At 44.6% G+C, this 10,881-nt stretch overlaps 1 protein-coding gene across 1 annotated transcript in view; it reads left to right on the top strand.

Annotated features, from left to right (window-relative positions):
* Positions 1-7,206: 7,206 nt before the first annotated feature.
* The window catches only part of RLF (RLF zinc finger), a 102,621-nt gene continuing 98,946 nt past the window's right edge, over positions 7,207-10,881 (top strand). Inside the window, exon 1 of the mRNA XM_089665179.1 lies at positions 7,207-7,448. Within this exon, the coding sequence (XP_089521305.1) occupies positions 7,269-7,448 (180 nt within the window). The 5' untranslated portion in view covers positions 7,207-7,268. The remainder of the gene's footprint in view (positions 7,449-10,881) is intronic.

The raw sequence follows: 10,881 nt of genomic DNA, 5'->3' as shown, positions 1-10,881 counted from the left end.
GTACTGCGATTTTGCCGTGTTTTGCATTTTCCCACGTTGAAAACTTTCCTATCCTGAACGCAATTCTTCCGCGTTCAGGAGCGGGAGGATTAACCTCACCTAAACACGGCAGCTGCTAAACTCTGCTAAAAGCCTATGTGTACATGGACACATACGCTTTTATGGAGTTGAGGAACTTTGGCAAAAAAAATGCCAAAAGCTCCTAAACTTGAGTTTATAAGCTGCTCGTGTACATGAAGCCTTAGGCTCCTGCACATGCTATGAGGAGGCAAAGCTGGAAGGTTAAAGCCTGTCTGCTTTGGCGGTTGGAGATCCTTCCTTCTGGCAAACAACCAAGTGTAAAATGCTGCCAGTGGCTCCTTATGTACTTGTCCTTGAGTTGTCTCCTCCCTTCTGTGAAAGGGGAAATAATTGTAAAAATCACTTTCATTTTTGCAGTAGGATCTTTGAACATTTTTTGTAATTTTTTTAGTTTTTTTTTTTTTTTTTTTTTACTTAAACCTTTTTATGGTGCAATTGTATTTGTCTATGCAGTATGTGTGTAATAAGTGTGTGTGTAAAATTTATCTAAAAAAAATTAAAGTAATACTTTTTTTAATCAGTTTTGCCCCAAGTCAATTTAAACTCCTGGAATATTGATCTGGTCAGTTAAGTAGCAGTGGGGGTTTCATTACCACCAAAAGCAGCTGAATCTGATTAACAGGTGCACTAGATGGACAACAATGAGACAACCTCCAAAACAGGAATGGTTTTACAGGTGGAGGCCACTGACATTTTTTTTTACCGTACCCGTCTTTTCTGTTTTTCACTAGTTTTGCATTTGGCTAGGGTCAGTGTCACTACTAGTAGCATGAGGCAATACCTGGACCCTACATAGGTTGCGCAGGCAGTCCAACTCCTCCAAGATGGCACATTGCCAGAAGGTTTGCTGTATCTGCTAGCACAGTCTCAAAAGCATGGAGGAGATTCCAGGAGACAGGAAGTTACTCTAGGAGAGCTGGACATGGCCGTAGAAGGTCCTTAACCCATCAGAAGGACCAGTATTTGCTCTGTTGTGCAAGGAGGAACAGGATGAGCACTGCCAGAGCCCTATAAATTGACCTCCAGCAGGCCACTGGTGTGAATGTCTCTGACCAAACAATCAGAAACAGACTTCATGAGGGTGGCCTCCCTGCCCAGCACCATAGAGCTCAACTGGCATTTGCCATTGAACACCAGAATTGGCAGGTCTGCCACTGGCGCCCTGTGCTTTTCACAGATGAGTAAGTTCACCCTGAGTACATGTGACAGACATGAAAGGGTCTGGCGAAGCTGTGAAGAACTTTATACTGCCTGTAACATTGTTCAACATGACCGTTTGGGTGGTGGGTCAGTGGGGAGGCATATCCATGGAGGGACGTACAGACCTCTACAAGCTAGACAATTGCATCTTGACTGCCATTAGGTATCTAGAGAAAATCCTTGGACTCACTGTCAGACCCTATGCTGGTGCAGGGGGTCCTGGGTTCCTCCTGGTGCACAAAAATGCCCAGCCTCATGTGGAGAGCGTATGCAGGCAGTTCCTGGAGGATGAAGGAATTGATACCATTGAATGGCCCCCACACTCACCTGACCTAAATCCAATAGAACACCTCTGGGATATCATATTTCAGTCCATCCAATGCTGTCAAGTTGCACCTCAGACTGTCAAGGAGCTCAGTGATGCCCTGGTCCAGATCTGGGAGGAAATACTCCAGGACACCATCCATTGTCTCATTAGGAGCACGTCCTGATGTTGTCAGGCATGCATACAAGCACGTGGGGGCCATACAAACTACGAAGTACCATTTTTTGAGTTGCTGTAATGAAATTTCAGCAAAATGGACTAGCCTGCTGCATCATTTTTTCACTTTGATTTTCAGGGTGTCTTTGAATTCAGTCCTCTGTAAGTTGATCATTTTCATTTCCATCAAACGATGGGGAATCCTTGCGTTCCTACACATAACCCAGTCCATATTAGGATAAATATCCAGCATGATATTTTTCCCCATTGAGATCTGATGTGTTTTCAAAGTGTTCCTTTTTTTTTTTTAGCTGTGTATAAACGCTATATTGCCAAAAGTATTGGGAGCCTGCCTTTACATGCAAATGAACTCCCAGTATTAGTCCGTAGGGTTCAATATTGAGTTTACCCACCCTATGCAGCTCCAACAGCTTCAACTCTTCTGGGAAGGCTGTCCACAAGATTTAGGAGTCTGTCTATGGGAATGTTTGACCATTCTTTCAGAAGCACATTTGTGAGGTTAGGTACTGATGTTAGACAGAGGGCCTGGCTCGCAGTCTCCACTATACTTCATCCCAAAGGTGTTCTATCAAGTTGAGGTCAGGATTCTGTGCAGGCCAGTCAGGTTCCTCCACCCCAAACTTGTTCATCCATGTCTTTATGGACCTTGCTTTGTGCACTGGTGTGCAGTCATGTTGGAACAGGAAGGGGCCATCCCCAAACTGTTCCGCAAAATTGGAAGCATGAAATTGTCCAAAATGTCTTGGTATGCTGATGCCTTAAGAGTTCCCTTCACTGGAACTAAGGGATCAAGTCCAACAACTGAAAAACAACCCCACACCATAATCCCCCCTCCACAAAACTTTACACTTGGGACAATGCAGTCAGGCACTGGTGCACATTCATATTGGAAGGGGCCATCCCTAAACTGTTCCCACAAAGTTGGGAGCATGAAATTGTCCAAAATGTCTTGGTATGCTAACACCTTAAGAGTTCCCTTAACTGGAACTAGGGGACCAAGTCCAACCCCTGGAAAAACAACACAACACCATAATCCCTCCTCCACCAAACTTTACACTTGGCACAATGCAGTCAGACAAGTACTGTTCTCTTGGCAACCGTCAAACCCAGACATGTCCATCTGATTGGTCACTCCAGAGAACACATCTCCACTACTCTAGAGTCCAGTGGCAGCGTGTATTACACCACTGCATCTGACGCTTTGCATTGCACTTGATGATGTAAGTCTTGGCTGCAGCTGCTCGGCCATGGAAACCCATTCTGTATGCACTCTTGTTGTGCTAATTTGAAGGCCACATGAAGTTTGGAGATCTTTAGCTATTGACTCTGCAGACAGTTGGCGACTTCTGCGCACTGTGCGCTTCAGCATGTGCTGACCCGCTCTGTCATTTTATGTGGCGTTGCTGTTGTTCCCAGTTGCTTCCACTTTGTTATATTACCACTAACTGTTGACTGTGAAATATTTAGTAGCAAGGAAATTTCACGGATGGACTTACTGCACAGGTGTCAACCTATCGTGATACCAAGCTTGAATTCACTGAGCTCCTGAGAGTGACCTATTCTTTCAAAAATGTTTGTAGAAGCAGTCTGCATGCCTAGGTGCTTGATTGTATACACGTGGCCATGGAGGTGATTGGTACACTTAAATCCAATGATTTGGAGGGGTGACCCAATACTTTTGGCAATATAGTGTGTGTGTGTATGTATGTGATATATATGGAATACCCCCCCTTCACATTTTGCTGCTTTGCACCCTGAAATTGAGACAGCTTGTTCTATCCAACTGTATTTACTCAGTGCAACATATAACATCCAAGTGAAAGAACACCAACCAGTCAAAGAAAAGAAAGCAGAGTCTGAATTGGAAAAAGGATCACCCCCTTGTGTTAGTATTTTTTTGAACCACCATTTGCTTTAATTACTGCCTTTAGTCTGTTGGGATATGTCTCTACTAACTTTGCACATCTGGCCTTTGCTATATTTGCCCACTCTTCTTTTGTTAACATTAAATTTGATGGTGACTGTTTTGTGGACTGCAGTCTTCAAATTGTTCTACAGATTTGCAATGGGGTTTAAGTGTGGGCTCTGACTAGGCCTTGTAGGAACATTCACCTTTTTTCTCCTTCAACCACTGTAGTCATTTTTGTTGTGTACTTTGGGTCATTGTCATGCTGGAAGGTAATTCTTCTTCCTACTGACAAATTTCTGGCAGAGGGCAACAGATTTTCCTAAAGAATTTTGACAGTATTTTGATTTTCATTTTATTTTTTTGACATGTTGGTATTATATCTAGGATGTTTATAAGTTGCATTGAGTAAATACAGCTCAGCTGTAAACCAACAAAATGTGATTATTTATTTCTATATCCCCTGTACAGTTATCATTAGTCTACAGGATTCATATAGTGCCAACAGTTTGCGCAGCGCTTTACAATATAAGGGAGACAGTACAATTAAAATACATTTCAGTACAGAAGGAATATGAGGGCCCTGCTCGTGGAGCTTACAATCTAAAGTTGGGTCCATATACAGTTGGGTCCATATATATTTGGACACAGGCACAATTTTAGCTTTTTTCAGGTATTTACCAAAACATATTCAAGCTATAGTTCTATAATGGATATAGGCTGAAAGTGCACACTCTCAGGTTTAATTTGAGGGTATGTACATCCAAATTGGAGGAAGGGTTTAGGAATTACCACTCTTAAGAATAGCCATCCCTCCTTTTTCAAGAGACAAAAAGTAAATCGAACAGAATAGAAAAAAAAGGAAAAGCTTAGAATTATATAGAATCGAACAACCAACCTCCTGTGTTCAATAAGCTAGTGTCAATCATCAAAGTAGTAATGCCTATTGCAGTGATGATCAATTTCCACAGGTATGTCACATGCATACTTACATTGGTTCAAGCTGGATCAATGTAACTATGAAAAAAATTGCCATACTAAAACTTCAGTCTTAAAGAGGTTGTAAAGGCAGTTTTTTTTTTTTTTTTTACCATAATGCATTCTTTGCATTAAGGTAACCCCCTTTGATACTTTAGCTGAGTCTGCTCTCCATCCACCAATGTGCATGAGAACACAGGCTCTCAGCACTCTCCCTCTCTCCTCATTGGCTTAGACATAGCAGTGGGAGCCAGCGTGGCTGTCATTCACATCCAGTGAGAAGGGTGGGGCTGAGCCTTTCTCTGTGTGTCTCTTACCTACACATAGAGCTGGCTCCCAAATAAGCATACACAAGTGACCACCATAGCAACTAGGTTGCTATGGGGCATTCTGTGGGGGAGGGGGCCACCCTTTTATTATCTTTTGCAATCACTTTAACCACTTCCTGCCCGTACGAAGTCATATGACATCCTGGATTTTCAGTAGTTGCACTGGGATGATGGCTGTAGCTACAGGAATCATCCCAGTATTTTTTTTTAGCCAACAATTTGCTATGATGTAAAAGCCATCCTAGGGGCTAATTAGCCGCTGGATTGCTTTTAGAGGCAGTGGAAGGGGACTCTTCCTTCTTGCCACCCATTGGTGCCTCTCCAAGCTCCTTCATGTGATCAGGGAGGCTGGTATCTGACCTGGCAGTGCTGGTGGGTTGTTAGAGCTGAACAAAGATTGAATGGTCTTTGGCCATCTTTGTGGTCCTCGGAGGCTGGAAGCGATTTTATGATGTCACTTCCAGTTCTGGCAGATGTAAACACAGCCATTTTTTTTTCTGGAAAGCGTCAATGTTTTTTAATTTTTATGGGGGGTTTTTTCTGCTGCTATTTTTCTATGCTTCTATACCGTGTCATAAAAAAATTGCAACACCCACCATTCTATTCTCTTGGACCTCTGCTTAAAAATTACAAAAAGCTTGTGTGTGTGGTTCTGAATAATTTTCTAGCAAAAAAAAAAAGACATGCTCATACACCCTATAAAGCAAGCAGATATTCTGACAGGTCTGTAGGAGACCTGCAAGGCATCAGCAAACTACTGATTGCTGGTGTAATGCTTTCCAGGCTCCTGCAACCAAAAATAATAAATGCACTTTTTTTTTAACCTGCAAAAAAAAGTTCAATTGTTGATTTTTCTTAAGTCCTCATGCCCACTTGATGTTTTTACAGCTGCTGTTTTTGGCTTTTGATGGTTCTTTTCTACAATCAGTAAACCCTCCAGCCTGTTATCCTGTGTCTATGCACATATTATTATACAGGATTTATATAGTGCCAACAGTTTGCTCAGTGCTTTACAATATAATGGGAGACAATACAGGAGGGATAGGAGGTCCCTGCTCCTTGGAGTTTACAATCTAGGAGGGAGGGACTAGTGGTACTAAAGGTAGTAACTGTAGGGGATGGACTAGTAGGAGTAGAAGATTCCATTATTAGCTGAGGGCAGGATAGGCTTCCCTGAAGAGAGAGGTTTTCAGAGAGTGCCTAAAAGTGAGCAGAGTAGGCGATAGTCTGATAAATTGGGGTAGAGAGTTCCAGAGGATGGGGGAAGCTCTGGAGATGAATATGGGAGGAGATGAGGGAGCTAGAGGTCGTGCGAGGAGCAGAGAGTATGGTTTGGGTGATATTTCGAGACTAGATTGGTGATAAAATTTGAGGCAGTTATACATGGCTTTATAGGTTATTAACATTTTGAATTTTATCTGCTGGGTAATGGGAAGTTAGTGGAAGAATTGGCGGATACAGAACGGTTAGTAAGGTGGATGAGTCTGGCAGCAGCATTCATGGTAGATGGTGATGAGGTAGGCCAATGAGGAGGGAGTTACAATAGTCAAGTCGAGATATAACGGGAGTGAATAGACTGTAATCAATGTTTTTTGACTGAAAAAAAACACCAAGACTAGTTGTTTAGCTGTAAAAACAATCTAACGCTGAAAAACGTGGCAACATACCGGCAACCTGTTTTTGGACTTTTTTGACCAAAAAAACTCTACAAAATGCAAATGTGGAAAAAAGCTGAAAACCATTGTTTTAACATGACTTTACACAGCTCACATTACCAGCGTTATCAAAACACCCAGTGTGCATGGAGCCTCCAAGGTGAACGCCTCCTTTTTTTAAATGCCTCTAAATGAAAAATCTGCCTGTGGTAAAGAAGGAGTTAAACTGCTTGCATTAGTAACACAAAGTACACCATCACGTGCTTTCAGTATTCATAACAATCCCTTGGCATACATCCCGACGTGTAATCGTATGTTTCGAGTCTTTCCATACAAACTCTGCTCCCTAAGCCTCCTGCTTTGTTCCATCAGCTCTTCGGATCGATTCTACAACCTTAACTAGCATACATCGCCAACCTACAGCGATCACACGCTCCTCACAAGGTTTGTCAACAAACAAAATGGCTACCATGGCCTGGGAGGGCCGTGTACGTCGCCCGAAGGGGCGGCTCCTACGCCAGTCTCCCTGGTGATGACGTCGCCCAACCGACGCCGAATCACGTGACAGAGAGTGAGTGTGCGAGAGTGTTGCCTACGCGCGGCAAAGGCGAGAGAAGATGGCGGACGGGAAGGGAGAGTCCCGAGCGGGGCTGGCCAACGGGGGCATGCTGTCTCCGGCACCGTCGGCGTCGCAGGCCTGCCGCCTGACGGATACTCTCCGGACACTGGAGGACGGCCTGAGGGAGGAGGAGGTGTCCGTGTTTACCTCCTCCGCTTACTGCAGACGTTTCTGTGAGGTGAGGGGGGATACCGGGGTGGCTGTGTGTGGTGGTGAGGGGGAGGAGGGGCAGCGGCGGGGGGCCTGAAGCGTTACATTGTTACCGTGCCGGGCTGAGACGTTTTATTTTGGTGCCTGACAGTGAGTGATGGGGGCGGGATAGGTGGGAGGTTCAGTGGCCGCCCAGTCCCTTCTCCTCAATTCATTCACACCCGAGCCGCTAATCTCCTTCACGGGAAGCGGGTGGCTGGTGCGCTGTGTGAGGCGGGTATGAAGGGGGTGTGTTCAGCCGAATGGCGGAGAGCGGCTCCCACAGTGCACAGCGCCCAGGCAATGGAGGATCTGCAGTAAACAAGGAAATGGCCTTCTTATCTGTGCTGAGGACAGAGCACCGATCTACCCCAGCGGGGGCCCTGCGCACTCAGTGACGAGTGTCAGCAGGCCGTGCTGAGGACAAGGCCTGCCCCCCCCCCCCCCTGGAAGTCAGCAACCGGAACCCCAACACACATTCATGGAGCTCTGCATTCATTAATCAATACATTTGTTTCACTTGCAGTCCACTGTATTGAGACACGAGATAGTGAAAATAATGGCACAGCTGGCCATACATTATACAATATCTCTTTAGATGTACCAAAGCCATATAACAGTGGGTAAGTGGTTAGCACTTCTGTCTGGCAGTATTAGGGTCGCTGGTTTGAATCCCAGCCACGGCACCACCTGCCTGGAGTTTGCATGTTCTCCCTGTGCCTGCGTGGGTTTCCTCTGGGTACTCCGGTTTCCTCCCACACTCCAAAGACCTGCTGGTAGGTTAATTGGCTCCTGTCTAAATTGGCCCTAGTATGTGTATGTATGAATGTGAGTTAGGGACCTTAGATTGTACACCCCTTGAGGGTTAGGGACCAATGTGAATGTACAATATATATGTAAAACGCTGAGTAAATTGATGGCACTATATAAGTACCTGTAATAAATATAACATGAGGTTAAACTTAAAGTGGAGCTCCACCCAAAAGGGGAAGTTCCACTTTAAGGCTTTGTCCCCCGCTAAGGATTGGTACCTGAATTTGGCAGGTACCCGCTCCCTCTTCTGGTGCAGGTGATCAGAAGCGGAAGTTGTCCTCTCCCCCCGTAGCATTCTGGGACACGTGACAGGTCCCAGAAGACTACAGGACCATTCAAAAAGCGCAGCGCTGCTTGCGCATGCACAGTGGGCACCCGACTATGAAGCCGCAAGCTGTCACAGCCAGGTGCCCACATTGAAGATGCCGGGAGAAAAGACGGCTGGTGAAACCAGCCATAGTGAGGACACCGCTGGACCGAGGGACAGAAAAGTGTCTATTTTAAAAGTCAGCAGCTGAAGTTTTTGTAGCTGCTGACTTTTTTATTTATTTTTCAACTGGAACTCCACTTTAAACACTTTCAATTTGTATGCAGTAAGCCAGGCCCTTGCACTACACAGATGAAGGTAAATCAAAAAGAAAATGAATAAGAAAACTATAATGTATGGCCAGCTTAAAATATTACTAAACCCACAACAGTAAAATCAGTCTGTATATGCAGTAAAGCATGGTTGTTATACTCACTGCGGAACCTAAGGGGTTAATCCTCTGCATTGTGTAAAAACGCTTTTTGAGCCTGTCTTCTCTGATCCTCCCCTTCTTCCAGTACCCCCCTCTTATCAACTGATAAGACATAACTTGTCGAGACACTCTGCACATGCTCAATTTGGTGTGTATTGCTAGAGAGGCTTTTTTTTTCTTCTTCATGGGAGAGTGCATGTGATCAGCACAGGGCCAATCAGCACTGTCTAGACAGAGATCAGTGGTCCTGCATCCTCCTAAAGCAGAATGAAAACTCCTGCAAGCTTTAACCAATGCTCGGCTGGACACTTATAGAAGTCAGACTTCTATAACTGCTGATGAGAAAATGAATTTAGCAGTTTATATTTACTAAAATAATTGCATTTCCTTGTTGTGTGTACTGTGGGAGACCAGATATAGTGAATGCAGGGTCCTGGATTTAGTAACACTTTTAAGGCCTCTTCCACGTGGTCTAGTGCTGCTGACAAACAATTTTTTATTTTTTAAATACTTTTTTTTTGTTTAAGGTAAATAAAACCGGGTACTTTATCAGGGTACATTCCACCCTGTACTGCGACTCAGCGCATACATACACCAGTTAACAGTACAGTCCCAATCATACAATCAATGGGGCGGCTTAGTGGGTAGCACTTCCGCCTGGCAGTACTAGGGTCGTTGGTTCGAATCCCAACCACGGAACCACCTGCCTGCAGTTTGCATGTTCTCCCTGTGCCTGCGTGGGTTTCCTCCGGGTACTCCGGTTTCCTCCCACACTCCAAAGACATGCAGGTAGGTTAATTGGATCCTGTATAAATTGTCCATAGTATGTGTATGTATGAATGTGAGTTAGGGACCTTAGATTGTACACCCCTTGAGGGTTAGGGACTGATGTGAATGTACAAAAATATATATGTGTGTGTGTGTGTGTGTGTAAAGCGCTGCGTAAATTGACAGCGCTATATAAGTACCTTAAATAAATAAATAAATTACATGCACCCAGCAGTATGATGCCAAACGTATTGTGCGGAGAAAAGTTCCCTGAGCCATCACGTCGTGCATGACGCCGCTTACCCCGAAACCGGTGTGTGGCCCCTAAGGTTCCACTGGAGTACCTAGTGGTGCGATGTCAGACATTCAGTGTCAGTGTTAAATCCCCGTCCCACACATCCTACAAAGCTGACTAGTGGAGCAATTTGTCAGCTGCAGTTGGGGGGACAGTGTGCTAACTCCCGCACACCTGTTGAAAAGGGATTTCACACCAAGCCTGGGTTCACATACAGGGATTAGACAAAATAGAAACCCTACATGATTTGCAGGTGTAAAAGTGACATGTTTCACATTGAAAGCGGGTGTAATATTATTTTGCTTCTGCTGTGTAATGAGACCCCTAGCTAACAAGTGGGAAGCCTCACTTTTGTCAGTCACTGCATGGCTTGCTAGTAATACGAGTCATGTCAGAGCTTACGGAATTTCAAAGCGGGTGAATTGTTGGTGCCTGCTTAGCTGGTGCCTATATGATTAAAGTTGTTAATTTTGTTTGCCGTGTCTCGAGGTACAATATCAAAGGTTATGATGGCAAATACCGTTTTCAGGAAAATGTCATCTGATAAGCATAAGCGAGGTCGACATGGTCAACTGACCGAAAGAGACAAAAGGACAGTGCACAGGATTGTGACCAGAATAAGAAAACTGCTGCTAATTTGACTGCAGAGCTCAGTCTAAGTTCTGTGAGGATGTCAGTGGTGCCTCCCACACGTTAGCTAGGTGTCTCATCACACAGCGGGAGCAAAAGACTGTTGCATCACTTCCACTTTCAACATGAAACATATCATCCCTTTCACGCCTGCATGTATAGTTTCCATTTTTTGT

This window comes from Staurois parvus, unplaced genomic scaffold, assembly GCF_062004578.1.
Source record: "Staurois parvus isolate SC_StPar_1 unplaced genomic scaffold, SC_StPar_1.0 ptg002140l, whole genome shotgun sequence".
In the NCBI taxonomy this organism is placed as follows: domain Eukaryota; kingdom Metazoa; phylum Chordata; class Amphibia; order Anura; family Ranidae; genus Staurois; species Staurois parvus.
This window is presented reverse-complemented; position numbering and strand designations above follow the sequence as displayed.